At 31.9% G+C, this 22,483-nt stretch overlaps 1 protein-coding gene and 1 long non-coding RNA gene across 3 annotated transcripts; both read right to left on the bottom strand.

Annotated features, from left to right (window-relative positions):
- Positions 1-1,200: 1,200 nt before the first annotated feature.
- On the bottom strand, positions 1,201-10,305 carry LOC126926355 (dynein axonemal heavy chain 17-like). 2 transcript variants are annotated; one of them, XR_007714499.1, is made up of 2 exons: positions 3,416-4,118; positions 1,201-1,943 (listed from the first exon to the last, which is right to left on the bottom strand). XR_007714499.1 is itself a non-coding variant. In XM_050742695.1 (2 exons), exons 1-2 carry the CDS (start codon positions 10,200-10,202, stop codon positions 1,620-1,622), a joined length of 453 nt encoding a protein of 150 aa, XP_050598652.1. In that variant the 5' UTR covers positions 10,203-10,305; the 3' UTR covers positions 1,201-1,619. The 2 variants fall into 2 exon arrangements, 1 of the variants encoding a protein (XP_050598652.1); XM_050742695.1 differs by lacking the exon at positions 3,416-4,118 and adding an exon at positions 10,074-10,305.
- Positions 10,306-19,893: 9,588 nt separating this feature from the next.
- Positions 19,894-22,481, bottom strand: LOC126926371 (uncharacterized). Its single transcript, XR_007714518.1, has 2 exons — positions 20,865-22,481; positions 19,894-20,201 (listed from the first exon to the last, which is right to left on the bottom strand). It is a non-coding gene; the product is annotated as an uncharacterized LOC126926371 (long non-coding RNA).
- Between the last annotated feature and the right edge of the window lie 2 nt (positions 22,482-22,483).

Below are 22,483 nucleotides of genomic sequence, written 5' to 3'. Positions count from 1 at the left end.
AGGATAAACTAATATGTTTAATATTTAGTATTAAATATGAGAGCTTGGGACAGAAGTGTAAATAGGTATGAATCTTTGGATGTGATGGATGCTCTGAGACATTATATGACAATGAGTAGGAATTAGAAATACAAAAAAATAAATATTATACATATACAGCGCATCCCGTTTATCTTGAACTACTGAAATATTTTTTATAATTTGAAGAACATGAATGATACAAAAAAGAATTGCACGATATCAAAGTGGACATATTGTACTCTTAAGTATTTGACCTTGCGATGACCTTGAAACGTTCTGTAAAAATGGTGACACTCAGACGTTCTGAAGACACTATAAACCTGTATCTTTTGAAAAAGATATAAAATTCTAATGTTTTGAAAACATCTGAATGTCAGCTACAAAAATATGCAATAAAAGATAGAAACTTGCATTTGAAAATTACAATATCATTTTCACAGCCGGTTTCAAGGGCACTGCAAGGTTAAATGAACGAGAGAGTATACTATTGTATATCCCTCTACATGTCGTGTCATTTTTGTCTAAAACATTTTTTCGTATCACTCGTGTTTTTCGAAATATTTGCGTGCTTTGAGATAAACCGAGCACACTGCATATACTCAATCATTGTTAAATATAAAATTAATTGCTTTATTATTTTTTAAATAAATATCTTTCTACCTGCCATATTAGACTTCGAAGATCGTATACTTGTTTCTTAACATCTTTCCTAACAACCTCCGGCCACCCAACGTGATTTTTTGGATTAGATAAAATGGGTACGTATGCCTGGAAATATTACATTATATAAACATTATTTAAGGACCGATATATAGTGACTGAATTAATGACTGAATTAACATAACAGTTTTCATATATATCTAAACTGTATAAAATATTATTTTGAAAGTAAGTTCATTTTCTTTTGTTTCTTAGTTTGTCCGCGTCTCTATGTGTTCAAGTAGATGTAAATACATTACACAAGTAGTTCTTTGAGAATTAACTAGACCAATATCTTGTTTCAGGATTATTAATGGACTTACACCACTTTCAAAATTTGTGAATTGTACGGTTTATTAAATTTTAATTACTTAAAATTGTTGTTTTATGTTTTGATACACGTTTGTTTATAGATAAGGCCAGGAAAAACAAAACACTGTTATTTAATATCAATATCATTTCTTTTCGATTATTGGTACCTGAATATTTAGACAGACTATAGATTATAGGACATAGAATTACACCACTTTGAAAATAGTTGATTATATAACTTCATCTAATAAAAAAATGTCAATTAATTAAAACAAATGAATCCTTTAAGTCTTAAATTATAGATTGTTTGATTGATATTTTCAAAAATCACATTTAGGATTTTTTCTATATTTATCTGTTTTTACTTTTACCACATATTTTGCTATCTTAATTATCTTCTATAAGCAAAAGATATTCAGGAAAGGTGACAAAAAATTAAGCTTGAAAATTAATCTTTAAACTCAATTAATGTTACAATAAATACCAAATATCAAATTTTACCTACCAAATTAATATTTTCTAGTTCAAAGAAAGACGTTATATATTTTTACACTATATATGTAATTAACATAGTGTTGCAACTAAAATTACAAAATAAAAGAAAAGAAGCTAGATTTTCCTGAGTCGAATGTAATGGAATGTTTCGTTAAAGAGTAATTAGAGAAAGTTAGAGAACTAACATCTTCTACAAGCACCGCCAGTTCCTCGATCGGATTCGGTGCCATGTCACCTGGTATCAACAAATCTTTGTAGTTATCCTCAGTGACCTTTTGGGGCTTCCTCTTCAAGAAGTACGTCTGCTTTCTCTTAGATTGCGTTATTTCGAGATAGGGTACTAAGACACCAGCGGGTGTCAGTTGCAACACGAGGACCATCTCCGATGCAATTCCAAAGAACTTCGTGATTAAATCCTGTATGTGAAAGTCCCGTAATTCATTCATCATCGAATTAAAGAGGCAATTTCAGTTTTGGAATTTCTTTAACCGATTGTAATATTGTGAATCTTATACATGGCTAGTCAGTGAGAAGTACTATCTAAAATAACTCGTTACATATTTTTATACTCGTGTGGCGGTACACGAGCACGGAATTTTCCAACGGCTTCGCGACACAAAGCGCTACATCTTCAAAGCGTAAGGCCGACGCGCCTAGTGTGCCATCGATATTCCTATGGTTCTTCCGCCGAATGTTTGGAAGAATGCACGCACGGCAACCGCCACGGTACATCTAATAAACGCGTGTGTAGTAGGGATATCGAAGGGCAACTAAGAAAAGAATCCGCTTGGTTTCGAACAAAGAGTCATTCTGCCTCAAGCCGCGAAGTGCGAAAGGTTCAGTATCATAGCGACGCAAACACAAGCCGAGATACGCGATTATAAACTGTCGATGGTTAATCATAGTGTGAATCGTATGAATTGTTGACTCGTTGATTGTTATAAGTAATAAACTTTTTGTTGAACATCGGAGTATTCCTTCTGCACCTATCACGACATACCACCTCACTCGTTACATGGTTTTATCGAAAAACGTCTTAAACGAATTATGTTGCATTTCATGGGACTCATCGAACGAGCGCAATTCTGTTTTCTAATATCTTTTATTTTCTGAGATACCCTTGAACCTTTTAAATGGCACTGTATATTTTTTATGACATTAGTCGGGCCAATTGGACATTTTCTGAAAAAGAGATATTAACCTATTTATAACAAAAAGACATTAGCGTGGCAGATATCTTGATTTGAATTTGTTAAATTTAACTTATGAAAGACGACGACAACGTAAGCACAAAAATACCGCGTCGCATCACTCCTTGTGTTTCATATTAAATTTGACAGTTGGCAAATTAACATATCCGCAACCGCGGCAGTATCGTATGAACTGACTAAATATGCTCTACAAAGGAGTAATAAAATCCACATATGTCAATAACTTAATAGTTTGGCAAATATTTTATGGGCTACGCAAATATTGTCCAATCTCCATCATCCTCCCTTGAAATTATCAAATAAATGACGATTTTTAATGACCGAATTTTACGCTAACGATAACGATCCGATATTTGGAACGACTTGATTTGTAACAAAAATTATCCTCGTCGATTCTTATCTTTTTCCATTCTTGTTCAGTACATTTGAACTCAGACAGGTATATCAAATAATACATTATAATCTACACATAACAAAAGTATTAATTGTTGTTATATTAATTCATGTAAATAAATATGCCCTCCTCTGATTTAGAGCAAGATAATCATTGTAACGTTATACAGAGTGTTTGGTTATAAACAAAATATGCAAATTACTAGAAAACTATCCACTGCATGAAAAAATGGTTTAAACAGGAAGTGAATGGTTTCAGAGGGGACATAATGTGGTATAATTACCTTTTTTTGTAGATGGCCAGTTAGAGGTCATATACTTTTAAATACATTTATCTACAAATAAATAAATAGTATAAAAACCTATTTATGTCGAAAAATTATTAGTGTGGCAGATGTTTTAACCTTAACCTATTCGCAATCCATGACGTACTGGAACGTGAAAGTCGAGCTGATCAAATCCGCCAATGACGTATTGGTACGTCAAAATCAAACTGGAGCATTTTTGCCAATGACGTACTAGTACTGAGTAGTGACTTTAATCCATTTGTATCACGGCTCTCTAATTGTATAATTTATCGCTTATAATGACAACAGCAACTTTGGCAATGAGTCTATATGTCCAGAACATGCATGACTGATCATATGTGATTTATCAAGTCATTCATAATTCATTCAGATTTTGTTTTACTGTATGGTGCCACATTTTCAACTAAACTATGGTTTGATCGATACAGAAGATCTCAATCGATATGTAATATCAAATCGATAATATTCTTTAGTCCTTATAGAATTGCGAGTATTCGAGACGTGCCCCATTTCACTACGTGTGTCAATATTATGATCAATAAATATTTATCGTTTCAGTCGTAAGATTCTATTTGTACTCTGATGTAACCTTATACATTACTAATTAGTAGTTAATTAATTGTTAGTTCTAATTTAATCTAATCTAATCGAATCATACTATATATAAACTTTTTAAACATTCAACAGAATAGTCAAAATATCTTTACATCTACGTACATATGTACATATACATATCATACGTACATATGTTTCATGCTCACACACCATCTGTGTATGGATCTACATATACACTCGCGTGCACTCAGCATATCAACAGCTCACAAAGAAAACGTAACTTGCGGAATGTTCCGCTAGAGTGACATCGGTCAGTTCGTCGTATGCAAGTTTTAATATGGCGAAACGGAGCCGTAAAGTTAAATGGGATAGAATATATTTTGATTCTAATTCTGATTCTAACTTTAATTCAAATATTCAACAAAAATATAAAACTGAAACAATTGAAACAAGCGAGGTGAATAATGGTGAACATTGTAGCGTCGAAAATAAGGGAATTGGATATTAGTGGATACACTGTGGTGTACAACTGAAAATTTATAAATTCGGAGGACATGCGGCAATTTTGAATACTATAAATATCAAAAAAATAGAAAGCTCGGATGAGATTAATATACATATGACTAAATAATAAATAAAACTTCAACAACAAAAGACAACAAACAAAAGATAAAAACAAACAAGTACAAAACAAGTACAAAACAACAAGACATTCGGGGCACTGGTACAATAATACAATGATACATTAATAATAATAATACATGTTTTGGCCGAGCGACTTGGCTCGTTACATTCATCCACGATGCATATACAATTTGAGCCAGTCGACGCGACACTGCCACGGTTACGAATAGGTTAATTTGTGTTGATAAATTAACCTATTCAAATATGAAAGACAAGGAATGACGCGACGGAGTATTTTTGTGCTTATGTTGTCTTTGTCTTTCGTGAGTTAAATTTGACAAATTCAAACTAAGATATCTGTCACATTGGTTTCTCACTATAAATAGATTAATACCTTCTTGCAGAAAACGTTCAACTGGGCCGACTAATGTCAAGAAAAATATACGGTGGCATCTAAAAGAGGTTGCCTTGATATCGCAGAAAATACAAGATATTAGAAAATAAAGAAATATTAGGAAAGAGAATATTAGAGAGAGAAATATAAGAGAAGAGAAAGAATATTAGAAAATATTAGAAAATATTAAGATATTAGAAAATTGCACCCATTCGGTGAATCCCATGAAATGCAGCATAATTCATTTAAGACATTTTTCAATATAAACAATAGGTAACAAGTTATTTTAGATAGTACTTCTTTTCGACTTACTCTGTATAAAGATAGATAACATGTTAAAATGCAAACGAAATCCTATTGTACATGCACTTACGTAATCAAAGATTGTACTAGGCTTTAAGCCTAGCTACAATAAATAATATACGTATGTATATACATTACTAGAGATCTTTCGACAGGTCGTTATGACTACTTCTTTCCACAACGCACTTTTATCTTTACTTACGATGTACTTATCGAAAAAAGCAGAAAGACGCAGATTATTTTTTTATTAAAATGCATAATCAGATAAATTAATCAAACAGTAAAATTTTATTACTCTGTTTTATAAGCACAATTTATGATCTTTTTATTTTTACTTCAGATGATCACTTTATTGCGTTCTCTTAGCTTACGCATGATCACCATAAAAACAGAAAATATTTTAATGGAAATTAATCGTATACAGGATGTATACTGAAAGCATCTTTCAAGTATTTCCGATAATTTGCCCAGAAAAAAACTTTAAAAGACAGTCAGTCAGTTTTTGACATTTCAGTTTTCACATTTGGATATTAGAAATTACCAAAAAAATTTTTTTCGTTAAAAGATAATCACGTTGATTTTTTTAAAGGATATATATTTTGGGCTTTACAGAGTTGTAGCAAGACGAATTCAAAGGCTCACTACACAATATTCTTGAGATAACATTGTATTCAGCAATTTAGGTTAGGTCAACAGAAAGAATATGGAAAATTATTTTATTTCGATCAAATTACATATCCAAAATAAGACTAAGACTGATAAACTAATAAGTTTATTAAAAACTATATTAACTATCCAACGATAACAATAATACCGTTTTGCATTACGATAAACTACTGCTATTGGTAGACCTTACATTTCTGAATTCAAGGTCATCTTAAGATTACCTCAAGGTCGTAATATATCAGGTCATTGAATTTGTCTTGACGTCAATTACAACTCTGCGAAGTTCAAAATATTTAAAAATATCGAGATGACCTTGAGTTTTTATTGACAAAATATATTTTTCAAAAATTTCTAATATCCAAATGTGTTTCGGCAGGTCGAAAAATGACTAATTTTTGTCCAAAATATTTCTTTGGCACATTATTGGCAATGCCTGGAAAATGGTGGTTAATCTTAGAAGATACACCCTGCATATTAAAAGGCATCCTAAGATAAATTCTTCTTTGAAATATAACTTTTTAAATCGTCAAAAATAACAAGTAATAATAAGTTGTGACGTAATCAAATATTTTAGATAAATGAATTAAAATAAATATTCCGCTACTCACTCACTGAGTTACGTTCACGTAATTGCGATTTCCCTGACATTTTCCTTCCAAGTTATCCACAATGCAACGCATATTTTATTTATGACCTTTCAGATAATAAAAATTTCGAAGATGAAAATCGAAATGGGAAGTTTAAATGAAAGTATCCAAGTGCGACTTATGTAATATCATGTGATCGATAAGATCATAGTGAAAGGTGTGCAATAATGTTTACCACGCAATAAGGAAATATTTAAGTGGCTTTTGTGATAAAATACCTCACAGCTGTCCCAAGAGGCTCCGGTGACCGACCGAAATGAAATTTGAGCGAATTAGCGATTTACAATATCGATATCGGCTTCGGTATCTATAGGGGGTTTCATCTACGATCTGCCCGTCTTTTTTTAAACTACGTTTCAATTTCCGTGGCCAAATATGTTATGTTACGATATACCGTATATATGTATATACAGGGTGTCCGACGTAACGCGATTTATTTTTCATATTTTCCTACTATTTGCAACAATGTAACATTTTTTGTTTTGAACCGTACTTTAATGATATACAACGTACTACAAATGACGATAAAAAAATTGTGATTTCTGCGAAATTAGTGTTCACATTATATGCAACAATATCTGCTTATCATCTGTCCAGGTTTTCCCGGAATTGTCCTAGTTTTTAAGACAACGGGAAATTTTCCGTGATCCGGATTTCCCAATGCTGACTTATTTTCAATCGTCCATATTATCATGGTATACATGTATGTGTATGCGTGCAGTGACCTGCCACGTGTCAGACACATCTACATGTGTTCTGATATACTAGGTGGCAATGCATTTATTTTTCTAAAAATGATTTCCAAGTGTTGCGTTCACATTAGATGCATTCGAAGCAGTCTAAATGCAAATGTTGTGCTATGCGGTTATCATATCTAACCTAAAAAAATATATAGTTTGGAAGTTTCCAAGTTTCAGGCGGAAAGCTTTGGAGTTTTAATGCTTTTATTCTAAATTAGCAATTTTCTAAATGGCAACCCTATTTAATAGGAATATTAATCCAGTCATCTTTTAACTGCATAATCACTTTCAAGAATAGTTAAAGAGAATGTAAGATCCTGTAGATAACTGAGTTTACAATAGTATATCTTACGTGAGACACCCTATAGATACTAAGATTGAATATCGCTATTGCATCATCGGCTATTTAGTTTATTAATCTCTCGAAAACTAATGAATACTCAAAGCTAAAATTTTATATTTGTAGTACACTACTCCCCTCACATTTCGCATCGATCAGCCACCCGGACCTTTCGGAACTTTATCCTCTTTCATATTTATAATCCAAAAGTAAAACGGGAATTTACCTGTGAGTAATACTCAAGTTTCGTTCCTTTATCTTAATAGCCTTACACGCGCGATAAGATCCAAACGAACGTGTAATTGCATTTAAGAAAGGAATATATTTTCACAGTGCAGGTATTCCAATGCGTTTGCAGCAGAGGTGCAAAATAATAGTTAGTTTAAACATTTTTCATCAATGAGAGAAAAGTCATTGAGTAAAAATGAATGTTTATTTAAATACCAATCAGTTATTAATAAATCTCAGAAATTTCCCAAAATTAAAATGATTAAAAAATAATAATTTTTATTTGTTCCAATTACGAATAACCATTATGAATAATTACAATTTTTTGGCTACTAGTAAACATTATCGATGGCGAAATAATTAAATTGTGGTTATCAGTAACCAGCATATGTACATAAAAAAAATTTATGTTGGTTACTGTTGAAAATGACAACCTGAATTCGTGCTCGCCCTCCACATGCGAATGCGCTAGTTACAAAAGGCAGTAACTAGAAGATTGTCCTAGATGCAATCGATAAACTCGATCGATAATTTTTAGATGCTTATATTTTTTTTCCTAGTCTATGTAAGCGCGTGCAATAAAGATTTTTTCGACTCGGAACGGTATGATAGATTTATCCGTACAATATTGTCATAACTATTGTGATCCTACCTCTGAATATAAAAATAACAACAGTTACCAGCAGCCATTATCGATGGGCCGAATTTTATTTTAGTTATATTTATTATTATTAATAATTTTTATAATTAATTTTTTATATTTAATTTTTTATATTAAAATATTATATTTTTATTATATATATTATATTTTTATATTAAATTTTATATTTAATAATTAATTTAATTTTTATAATTAATAATTTATTATTATTTATTAATTTTATTTATTTAGTTATATTTATTTAATTATAACCGAAAACAGATTTTCGATGGCGAAAATTCTTTTTAATTATCGCTAAGCAATATCAACAACAAAAATCTTTTCTATACATATTCAACTATTGTCAATTATTATTAACATTACTGTTAAATAATAATCATCGACGACATAAAAAGACTTAATTATAAAACTTGTTTATTAAGCAAACAACGGTATGAAAATATATGAAACAAGGAATAGGATAATAAATATTACAGAATAATATGTCGGATTTCGTTAGAAATTTTAGGCGTGAAATAATTAATAAGTATAACAAAAGCTATTGACAATGTTCCTGGGCTCAATAACGAATCCACGGTCAACGGGTAAACTCTTTGTACAATGGAATACATTTTGTAGCACGCAGACACGACAATTCAGACGCTGGGTTACTTTCAGACCCCCTCCAAGCCATCACAGAAAACTCTCCAAGGAGATTGCAAATAAAAGACAGATACAGTCACACATGTCAAATACATATCGATCGGGAATATCAACAAATTCCCAAGCGCCATAGCTAGGCAGTCCCACGTAAACCAACATTGCTCCTGATCGAGACTCGATTGTTTATACAGCGTGTCCTCAACATCGGTACCTCCTCTGTAAGACATTTCGTTCATCCCGTGACCGTGGCTACGTTCGGCGACCAGTTATGTCACCTCGAGCCCAAGTATTGGGGAACTTCTTAAAGAAAGGCCCAATGTCCCTACATCTCCGACAAATATTTTTATTAACGCTTGCATTAATATTTTACCAATATCTCTTATTCTATTCTTTGTTTCATATGTTTTATACAGCTTTTTTGCTTAATAAGATATATATATTAATATCAGTAATATATATTAATTATCAGTAATGCTAATAGTTAACAGTAACCGAATGTGACCAGAAAAAAATTCTGCCATCTATAATGGTTACTGTAACCAAACATATTCCGCTCATTTATATTGGTTACTGGTAACGAAAGTTAAATTTCCATTATCAGTAATGGTTATCTTCAACCAAAATTTGTTTAACTAAAGATATTAAATCTTATATATCATAACATTAAAAATTTGTTTTATAACAATTACGGTGTCTGGTTTGCGGATAAAATGGCGTTGTAAAAAATGAAAGCTTTATCGAGTTATACAACATTTTGGTTTATCCTTATTCGAAAAATAAATTGATTTCTATGATAGCACTTCTATTAAACCACTTTAAACGTATTCAAGTTACCTTGAAATCCGCATTGGATAACATTTTCGCCCATCTATCGGCTTTTAATTTTCTCGAATACGTCAGATAATTAAACATATATTCCAATCGCGGATCCTCCTCTTTTTTCTCATCATCCTTCTTATCCATTTTTCTTGGTTACAACTTTATTTATTGAATTAAATATAACATTTTATATTACTATTAATCTGTTTCTTTATCGTATGTTTATACAAAGAAACAACGACTCCTATAACAGCAGAGTGTATGCAGATACCTTCAAAGGTTTCCTTTGTGATCTGAAGTTGGATCTTGGCTAAATTCATACCGAAAATTGCACCGTTACTATATATGAATACATGTATATATGTATATCTGTTATATATGTATACATATATACATATGTATAGAGGAGTATGGGACGAAATAGGATACTATTTTGTGAATATATTATTCTCCTTTATACAGAGTGTCTCATCTTGATCGATACGCACAAATATCTTTTTAACTATATATTTTCCGAAGAAGTATTTTAAATGAAACTTGCTCTGTTTGAAGGAAGACGTCTTATGGTAACCACCAGATTTGTCTAGGTGAATCTTAAGGTGATCTTTGCCTTTATTAACTATACATCTTCATACACCATACAATACATTTTTTAATTGTCTACAGGAAAAATATTATTACGAAAAGTAGTATATGATTAAGATACTTGTATCTGAGAATGCTTAGCTTAAAAGATATTTCAATGTCAATTTCATCAAATTGAATTATATGGAAAAGAGAGAAATATTATACAAATAAAAGCACTGCGTTATCTTTCCTTGTCTTTTATACGATAAATTTTATAAAATCAAAGATAAATATCTTTTAAACTAATCATTTTTCAGAGTCATTCTTTTCCAACAAATATACAAATCTTTAAATGAGAAGAAAACAAAAAATGCTTGTATGCAAAGTAAAATAAAAACGTTAGGAGGTTTCATAAAAGTATTTAAAATGTCTCAAATAACAGATAAATTATCTATCTTTCTTCGTAGTTTAAAGGTCATTAAAATTGACTTTTATACTCAGAAAATATTTTTTATTTAAATTTTTTTTAAAATCCATCTACTATTCTTTCAAAATTAACTATTTAAAAGATCGTATTCAGAAAATATGACGTTTTAAAAATTTTTCGAAAACTTATATCACTCCATCGCCCACTTAACCTCACATTCGCTTACATATGTGCAATGCTTTTAGCTACACTTAATTGGATAATCAATTTTTCATTCGTTCCAAGTACCACATTTTACACATTGTTTATTTTATTTTCATGACCGATTTTGAAATAAACAAACATTTTTCTAGGATGAGGTTTTTGCTCGTCTCGTATTTTCCAATTAAAAAATATTGCTTCATCTATTAAAGACTTAAATTTCTATTTTTAGAAAGCTAAAAGATATCTTTTTTTAATTCTACGTTACATAATAGTCAATATTTGTAATTAGGCACTTGAAATATTTTTTGCTATGTCATGAAGGTTATGTACTATGTGTTCGTATTATCGAATCAAAGAGAACACTTTCAAAGTCTATACGATTTGTACCAATCAACAAGATTAATGATTGCAGTCATTAAACGTAAAATGGGCCTATTTATTTCGCTTAGAATTAGCACTATATTTCTACATATAGTGGATTTCTCCTCCGCATTCAGTTTCAATTATATCATTGACCAGAGTTTTTGATCACAAGTTTTTAAACTACATTTTGCTGAAATGAATTCGAAGCTCCTTTCTCTTTCGCTAAATGCATGAAAAAAAACTGTACAAATACCAATAGAAGGAAATAGTTAATGACAAAGGCATAACACAGACATGTATACTAACAGGCTGTTATTATATTTTCTGAACACCTTAGCTTAGCGATTATTCACTTGGAAAATTCCTGGAGAGAAGAGCAAAACGTTTTAGATCGTTGAACAACAGGAACAGATTTAATTACATGATCCATAACCTCATATTATTAGTTAAGGAAGATATAAAACAATTTGCGAGAAATATTTATAATCCATTGTACATATTGTGACAAAAACTAGAATATTTTCTTATTCTTACCTTATAATAATAAATAATGTGACCTTAAGTATTAGACCAAATAGATAAACAATAATAATAGTAGTTACCTACTGCCACTCTGGCTCGGTAGGTACAGAGGTTTGTTTTGTTTCCTATTCTTATATTCTAAACATCCTTAACATTAACTTATTAAAAAAGATGAGTTTCTCACTTATTTTCCATTGCATTTATTTACATTACAATAATCTGAAGACATCTTTGCAAAATAGTAAAAATTGAACTGTTGAGCTAGTCTAAGCTGCGCTATGTTCCTTATCATGTGTGTTGGCAGTTGTAAATAGATATAGTCTTCATGTTCGTATGTCTTCAGGTCCTTGTTTCTTTTGTCCTTCGTATCATAGCTGACGTTTAAAATTCCACGATTGTTCTTTAAAATAAGCTTCTCTCTCTTACCTTCTCCAGGATGCTTGGTAGGCCCTTTCTTATTTTCTTCGCCGATGAGTTGTTGCATAACTCTTGCTGGCCGGTTTTACCAAGTATATTTTTAATTTGTATATACCAGTTTCTTACCAGTTTTCTCGTTTTTCTACATCGTCCAGTTGGTCTAATCTGTCGCAACTTCTCCTCGAAACCTTGTGCCCTCCATTTTCAGTAATTTAATTCTCTATCGCAACGCCTTCTATATGATTCCCACATTTGTTCTCCCTGTTTCAAATCTCAGCAAGCTCCTATCGCCCAATTAGTCTTCTACCTACGTTGTCAAAACTATTTGAGAAGGTGTTAACGAGTCGACTTCTTCCACTCCTAGAGGATTTCAAAACACTGCCAGATCATCAATTCGGTTTTCGGAAGCAATATTCCACAATAGAGCAAATCCATCGCATAACACACAATATCAACCAAAGCCTAGAAAAGAAAAAATATTGCTCAGCGGTATTCCTTGACATTTAACAGGCATTCGACAAAGTATAGCATGAAGGGCTTCTATACAAACTTAAAAAAATCCTACCACACACCTACTACTCCATCCTAAAGTCCAACCTAACCAAAAAACAATTCATGGTTAAATACTTAGATGCCACTACCACAACATTCCCGATAGAAGCTGGCATACCCCAAGGTAATGTCCTCGTATATAAATTATACTTATCTATAATAAGTATTAACTTATTATAAATAATTAACCATATCACTGCGCCACGCCAGAGAAAATTACTTATAATTGTCAATGCGAGAATTGATAGTAAAATAAATAGTAAATAAAAAAAAAAAGTCTCAGCAAGTGGGGTATGGAATACTGTTTGTAGCAACCCAGTAATCTTTTCAGGAGCACAGATTATTTCTATGTTAGTTGTGTATCCAAAGATAAATCTTTATATACCAGATATATGTGTAAATGTGGCGGCTATTGTCACATCAAAGATTTTCATTTTTGCTTCCCAGTTATATATTTCTTTCTTTATGAATGGTTCCCAAAGCGCTCCAAGAGCTTATCTGGCTTTCGCTACGAACTGTTGGCAGGTCTGGTTGAAGCCAAAGAGGTAAACATCTAGATGAGTATACTTTTTGTTATTATTATTGTTATAGTTATTACTATTGCTATTGTCAGGGGGAAAATGTACACTCTGGTAATAGTAGAGAAAAATATGGGTTGCTCACGCTTATGGTTCTGATTGTTCACGAACTAGTGCTGCACCATGCGGCCAAATGCTGAAGATTGCAAACCCAGCACATACAAGAACCTATAATGCACAATAACATAGACAAGAACCTATTAATTTCTATTCTACATGAACCTATCTAATTGTACTACGAGAAAGTTCGTATCTACTTTTCTATTCAATAAACACGTACAAGAATAACAAAATCGCGAATAATTAAATTAATTGTAAGTTGTCAAAGGAAGAGAAATTAATTGTTTACTATATCTTTTCTAAAGAAGAAAAGAGAATATTCTCTTTAAAACGATAATGGGTCAGTGGAATGACACAATAACCTTAATATACTTTCCTTACACGATAGTGTTTTGGATTTAACATTGAATTTGCTTTTGTCCCAATAATGTTTTTGTCATACTGAAACCAAAATATCAATTTTATAATAGTAAATTCAGTAGATGGTAAACAGTGAATAATATTTCTGACAGAATGTATCCATCTCTGGTATCTATTTTGCATACATGTTCGTTTACAAGAATGACGAAAACAGAAATTCCAATCGACTATGGGCAGTATGTAAGAACATGAAGACGTAACGACTAATTTGTGTAACAACGTAATTGAGTGGTGCAACTAGCCACGCTCTTTATCCATCTTATTTTCATTACTGACACAAATTTATTAATTCTATGAATCTTGATCTTGTTAAAATTAGGAGAACTATATTGAGATAAACATTTCACATTATATTAATATTAGACGAAACTTCTCGTTTGGTATCTAGCGAAAGAATAGTAAACAGAACGATATAAAAGACGAAACGACGATACAAAATCTTTTAGAGAAAATTTAGAAAATAAATTTAGAAAATTTAATAAATAAAATAATAATTAGGATACTACTGCTACTACTACTACTACTACTACTACTAAAAAAAATTATTTTAAAATATATAGGAAATTATGTTACAATATTGGTAGCAAAACTTGCATTTTAGAGGAAAAACAAAATTTTTACGGAAATTTAATATATGTATCAATTTTTTATGGCAAATATAATTAAAAATCGCTTACAATGGTGTCGTGTTTCGTGTAATTTTAATTAAAAAAATATCACGGACCTGTTGATGAAAGTTTCATAAAAAGAGGGCCAATAACATAAGTTTTATTGTTGCATTGTTGCTTTATCGATTACCGATCTCGGATTGAGTAATATTGCTCGCCACTACCTCTGTAGTTGGTAACAAATGCTCAGTAAGGAAAATGTAATTGTAAAACGTAATTGTTTTACTGTATATCTAAAGATATCATCAAAATGCTAAAATGGTCCTATCGTGAGTGTATCTTAATTGAATTATTTTATTATTATTATTAAGTAATATTATTATTAAGTAAGTATTAAGCAATGATCGTTGCGTTTACATACAAGAAAGTTACAATACAAGAAACATTCGATAATTACACAAAAATCTGGTGCCAAATATTGCAATAACGAACATGTAGAAACGATTGTATTTTTCGAAAGTGAGACGTGTGAACGTCGAAAAAGTCAGAAACAGAAGGTAGAAAATAACAATGCGAGTAACGAAACGATCGACAAATATTAAATACCCGCGTTAAGGTAAAACCTTTAACTCAAAAATCAAACTTCCTTGTTTTTGCTTTGTTGTCAATAAAACTTTTACCGACACGTTTCTTACATCCTTCTGATTGAAACGACACCAAACACCATATAATATGGAGTATATTTACCAACTCATTTTAATCTAAAAGATCTCACAAGTATGTTGGTAAAAGTTTAATATTTAAAAAATCAAAAATAAGATAACTGTCGCTTTTAAATTGATACTTAGTTACATTGTTTCAGCAATATCTGTCATGTCACATTACTCGATCGCGGCGGGTCATCGAGCTTCTCGAGGCGCCAGAGGGAATTCCTCTCCATAGTGGGGATGACTCAGTGCAATGGAGACTCCCCTTTACTTGTTAAATAATCTTCTGCGAAAACTAATGAACATTTAGAAATATGTAGTGTTCCTAAACATCAAACGAACATTCCATGCGATTCAATCAGATCATTCCCATTTCTTCCATTAATTTGCAGAGAAGTATGCCACTTTTGACGCTTGCTTCATCTTTCAAATATCTATTAACATTAAGCCTTGGCTGCTATTTACATGTATTGCTGTTTTACAATTTTTCTTAGCGACATTGCTAATGCTTCTTTCTATTGGGCAGGATCCTTGCACGGATACATTGCATGAACATCAACAATGAAGCTTCTGGTTTCATTCTAAATCTGGTAATAATCTATGATTCTTTCACAACATCCGTATAGAGCGTTCGGTATCGTCGTGAAGATTATCCGTATCGTTTTCAAACAGATTATTTTCGTCGTTCAAGGAAACCGAAGCTACACTTACGAAGTTATATAACACAAAAGCAAAGGCTTCCTTGTGAACATTCTTTATCCCTATCAATTTGTGGACCAATAATATTAGGTAACCAGTTTAATGGAGAATGAAGTAATCGAATTCTTCTGCCATTTGCCAACGAGGAAGCATTGGGTTAAGTAACATCAACCCTTTCCAAATCAACAATTAACCAACTACGATAGAAACTCCCAACTAAATAAATTTTCTATTATTCTTTCCTCTTATGTAGTATGCGGTACAACGATTCAACATTCTCAAGCACGTCTTCAAAAACAAAACAGAAATATTGGCAATGTTTTTGTAAAGTAATCTACGTCTTAGGTATAAATACTAGAAATTATCGTATTTTTTTAAGGAATACTTTCCTTAGAAGTGAAAGGGATTAGTTTACAAAATGTTGTGCAGAAAAATTTTCGAAAAAATTGCCACTCATCGGAATCCTGAAAAAAATAGTAACGGTCTCGTTTTACAATTTTGTTACCTGAGCCTGTAATGAAAAATCAAACAATACGTTTCTGCATACTCACGTCAGTTGTATATATGCTGAACGCTTCATTTACTTCTGGTTATTAAATTGAAGTTTCGAGATCAAAATCGGGCAACTATCGTACTGTTATAGATCGTTGAATTCGTTTTGAAGTCAGCTACAACTCTATCAAGTAAAAAATATATAGTGCTATTTGTAAAAACCAAGGTGACCTTGTCGTTTTATTGAAGAAGCAGATTTTTGAAAAATTTTCTTATTGCCAAGTTTGAACACCCTGAACACACCAAGAACACCCTGTATAAGTGACATAAATCTCCAAAATGTCTTGTTCAAATTTTCATTACAGACCCGGATAAAAAAGCTACAGAAAGCGATCTTTATCGTTTGCAATTTTTTCAAAAGTTTCTTACGCGTCATCCAGTAAACTAGTCATCCTATTTCTTTAAAAAAAAGGTCGAGTCGTTTGTTACGATGTTAAGAAAGTTATTCCGTTTTAGAGGTTGTTTGATCAGTTATACGAGTAACTCCACATATTACGTTGAAAACCGAATCTTTGGATATTGAAAATTATTACTAGAAACTTGTAAAGCAACGGGTGATCAAAATATTCATTATCCAAGTAGCATGGTTGATTAGTGATATATTAATTGCATGTTGCGTAGAATTGAAATATCGATTAGGGTAAGGTTAAGGTAATAAAATAGAGATAAGATAGAGGTTAGGTTTGATTAATTAGGGTAGCTAATATCATGTATGTATTTAGGCTATGGATGTATGTTTGAATTATAGCTGAATGTATAAATTATTACGTATTATTATACGTATGTTCGTATATATGGTTATGTATGTACATATTCATTCATATATATGAGATTATATAGATTATATATGTGAAGTATATATTTATTTATTTATTTTACTAATTTTTTTATATTGCAGCGAGTATCGCATGTGATACGTGTATAAAAACGAGACTTTACAATTCTACAAGGAAACCAATAAAGACAAAAAAATATTCAACCTAACCGAACCTAACCTAACCGAAAATTATCCCATTTATTTGTACTTATAACGATATTTGAGCATTGTTTGAGTAAACTACATAGAAATTCTTTTCGTATGTTTTGAAAGAAAATTAGTAAAATTTTCAATAATTTGTTTAATATAATTCTATTTAATATTATTCCATTACAGAATTTTATTACATCTTAGTTAAATATGTTATATCTTCGTTACATAAGAAATATTTGAGCATTTTACGAGGATAACAAATGGGATATTAAACGAACAAATCGCAGATACGTGTTAAACAGTTAAATAACCAAACATGAAGTAATCATTATTCTTTGACGTGCTGTGAATGGCGTTAAAATACTTGGCATAATCAGCATACTAACGCTTTCCCCTCTACCGTAACTAGCGCATTGCCTTCTTCGATGTTTCTATTTATACGTGCATTTGCATCGATGCGCTAATCTATTTTCACTCCTTTGCAAATAGAAAACCGTAACGCAAGCGCAATAATAATATAAAAAAAGAATCGGTGACTTTCATATGTCCTCTAAGTATTCACCTACAGAGAAACTAATCATGTCAAATTATGCCCCCCTCGAAACTATTCAACTTTTATCTGAAGCATTTTTTAATATTATCGACAACAAACGAGATGTTCCAGATGATGAAGTTAGATGGACCACCCGGTATATGGACCGTTTATTTTGAAAGTGGCGCAAGTCAATTTTTTGAAAGAATTGATTAAACGAGAAATTTATTCTTTAATGCGAACTTTTCGTTTATAAATAATTTGTAATTTAAATCGGAAAATATTCGTTTGTTTCTATCGATTGAAATTTCGTTAATAAATAAAATTGCATAATCAATCATTTATTTTGAAAGTGCCGCAAGTCCATTTCGTAGTCTGCCCAAACAGCGAGGCCACCGGTAATGAAATACAAATGGTATTCGAATTAAACAACAGTATGTTGTCTTTCCTGCTCTTATTTATAAAGAAAAGTGGGTCAAAGCATGAAGCGTGAAGTTTAAATAAATGAAATTTGTTAAATTACATGATTCACTAGTTTTAAAAGTGGTGTTAAGCCACTCACGACCCTGAAGAAAGAAAATATCTTAAAATTGGATAATTTGACCTAAACTCTTACGGATCACGTACGATCCAACGATAATAATTGAAGATTAAAATTTTAAAAATAATAGAAATTGCAAAAGACGAGACGATTATCAAATCAGTTCGAAGTTTTAATATTTGTGTATGTGTATATACGTAAAGAGTGTAGACGTTACATTTGCCCCCCTTCAATGAACAAATTAATATGATGAAAATCATCTAATTTCTAATAATCGATTTAACGTATTTTCGTAATCTTAAATTACTTGAATACGTTACGACGTTTTGTATTACACGTGATTTTGTAGTACGTAAATTTTTTCGAATAAAATAAATTTTGAAAATAAGTTTATTAACATATAATCAATAATATCGCCATACGAAATCGAACATTCCAGCAAATCTATAATAATTTCATTATTCCTATGAAATTACTTCGGCAAATCTTGGCGTAACCTCTAGTTGGCTTAATATTTAGTTTAACGCTTGTTATTTCCAATATATGATAACTAGACTGCAGACTCTTGCGCAAGTTCATATTTTTATGAACACAACTAAAAAGACAGAACCTAAATAGAGATTTGTGTTGTCCATTAACTATGATGATAAGTATCTTTAAATATCTCGTATATTTCTGCATATTACGTATTTGCATTCTGTACATTTTTGCACATGCAAATTTTCCAAAAATGCATCCGCAGTCTAATGACACTGATTGTAAATTAAAATATATAGATCAATGTACAGAGTATTAAATATCCCATCTAAAACCTCTCGTTGGTTTTAACCAATTTCTGTAGTACTAGACTTCTAGTCAAATACCTAAATACCTAAATGGACTATGTCAGATACTTACATGATTCAGTAATTTAAAAAATTCGTGTAAATATAACATTTTGTTAGTTTACTAAATATTTACATGTACAAAAGAATGAACAATTTTTACCCTCTCTTTCTCCTTTAATTTAAATTAATTTCTTGATACATTTAATATATAAAAAATATATATAAGCCACAAAATTGTTTAAATAAACAATGGACAATATGAGAAATAATTGGTACATATAGTAAAGTATACTTTTTAGAGTATACTAAAGTATATTTACTTGTATTTCAGATTCACAGCCTATTACAAAGAAGGTTGCTGATATATAATACATATATTATATATCACACATACATCAACACATATTCATATATATACCCAATATATGCACATACCACTGCAATATAGTAACTTGATTTTTATTATGATTTAACTAGCATTAATTTTCTTACTTTTATAATCTCTTGTACAAAATGGGATATATTTCTTACTTCCCATATATTCCTAATATTTAATAAGATAGGCAATTCTTCTTCTCCAACTTTTTATGCATGGTCCTACAAGAAAACATATATAATTTCATAGACTCCAAATTATTTTACAATTTCTGTCACATTCTATAGTTCTCTATAGTTCATAGTATAGTTCACGCTCTATATTTTTGAATGCACATGTCAGGTACCAAAACACATTTCGTTACAAATAATGGTTATTCATGATTAAAAAAGAAATTCTGCCACGGATAATGATTATCAATAACAAAAAAAAAAATTCTCTCATATGTAGCGGTTATCGACAACCAAGATAAAATTCTCTTACCTATTATGCTTATCGGTAATCAAAAGAAATTTTTCTCCTCGAAAATGGTTATCGATAATTAAAGTAAAATTCTCTTATCTATTGTGGTTATCGGCAACTAAAAAGATTTCGATTTTTATAACGGTTAATCATAACCAAAATCGGTTAAATTTATCTATTAACTCTTATAGTTCAACTTTTAGTCAATTTGGCCATAACTGTTAGGCTGCCTGAAACGTGGGTATATATTTCAAAACTGAATATAAAGATTACAGTCATCCCATATATTGACTGTGAACTACTAATGAACTACGTAACACGGAATGTATTTTCTTGCCAAGGCGAGACCAGATAAGAGAGAGCTACTGTATACACGAATTCATAGTCTTAAAGAAACTGAAATCTACGACGCAAGGTTTTACCTGCAAATTCGATAAGTTCCATTTGGTCCGGGTATGGTCAAGGCGAAAGAACCGAATAATTTAACAGACGAGGGAAAGAGAGCGGCGAGCCGGGCGAAGATAAAGATTGAGTCAGTGAAGAGTATCACGAACGAAGAGCAGGCTTGAGAATGAGGAGGAATTTGGTGCGGGCAGTGGAAAGCGGCAGGTGTTCCGGGTTAATATTCGTAGCGAAGAGGATTGTTTTGCAACGCTAACTCTCCGGGCAGCTTACGTGCCCGTGCTCGTCTCGTAATTAGTTTGACTTTCACCGTGAGGGCCACCATACCGAGCACACTTTCGCTCGTCTTCAGTTTTGCCCGTCTCCTCTACTTGCCTCTACTTGCCTCTGGAATTACGTTACGGAGAAAATGCCTGAATGCGTCCACAGGAATTTAGGCCGATATCAAGGACGTTCTCCCGTAACCTCGCCAGATCCGAATCGTCAATTCGATGATCCGAGAGTCGACCAGTGCGTCCCACGTGACTCACAGGGTCCTCGAAATCTTTCTGTGACCGACACAAAGCGGCGCAATTTGATCCACCACATCCTTGCAGCAGCGATGCTTACTCAATAACGGGCTTTGATGTAATCGGGCTTTGATTTCTTGTAATCTTCGAATGATCCGTTGCGATATCTCCTTCATGCGATATCGTTTCACGAGGCGTTTAAACGCCGCGCTATGTCGCCCTCTTGTTGCACCTTCATTCAGACTTTCTTCCAATGCAGCGTGACGATGAGGCTCGCTGCCAAAATTGTACCCAACCATTTTGCACCGTCACTTTTTTCCTCTTTCGTTCCACAAAATTATACACAACCATTTTACGCCGTAACCCTTTCCTCTTTCGTTCGATATTCAACGTTCTTAAAATCACAGGTTCATACATGATGGAAACTAAGATCTTTTTATCTCAAGTATTCATGAACTAGGCACGTGTGTCGAAATTGACTGCGACGACAAGCATCGAGCTGTTATCGTTTTGGTAACCGAACTGTGTTTGGTAGAAATACAAATTTACCATAACCTAATTTATGTTGACTCTTGTTTTTATCCTGCCATCTAAAGGAAACAGACGTAACTACGTAATAATAATATGATCTGTGCTTTCGTTTCTTTTAATGCCGTTATAAGGATGCGCGAGAATATTTTTGCTCGAGTTGCTATATAAAAAACCTTGTCAAGAAGAAAGGTTTATCGAATATATTCGCTACAATTGGCTTACGAACATGCGTGGCCCGTGTGAAAGAAATCTGCAAAATTTTATTCTCACATTTACACTCGATAAACAAAGAAGCAGAGCGGCTGAAGAATACCGTTGAAAAATGAAATTAATGGACGTATCGTCGATCGATTCTCTAGAACCTCGACGCGGCTGGATAACGATCACGCGAAAGCGTTTCTATTAAAATAATTAAAATAAAATACACGGTAAATTAAAGAAGATCCTTTGTTCGCGCTTCCGATCACACCGGTTTGAATGGCGAAAAATTTCCCGGTGTAAATTTCGCCTCCGTAAACCATTCTAGACGGGCCAAGACGAAAACCAGGGATGCCGTTAATCCGTAATAAGATCAGGGTTACGTAGTCACCTGAACGAAG

This window comes from Bombus affinis, chromosome 17 (assembly GCF_024516045.1).
Source record: "Bombus affinis isolate iyBomAffi1 chromosome 17, iyBomAffi1.2, whole genome shotgun sequence".
In the NCBI taxonomy this organism is placed as follows: domain Eukaryota; kingdom Metazoa; phylum Arthropoda; class Insecta; order Hymenoptera; family Apidae; genus Bombus; species Bombus affinis.
This window is presented reverse-complemented; position numbering and strand designations above follow the sequence as displayed.

What these genes read in the sequence shown, in the direction of transcription:
- LOC126926355 (XM_050742695.1), bottom strand. Translation starts at nt 10,202, where the DNA reads ATGGATAAGAAGGATGATGAGAAAAAAGAGGAGGATCCGCGATTGGAA. An exon ending in TATCCAATGCGGATTTCAAG is followed by an intron (nt 1,944 to 10,073) that starts GTAACTTGAATA and finishes TTTCACATACAG; the next exon opens with GATTTAATCACGAAGTTCTT.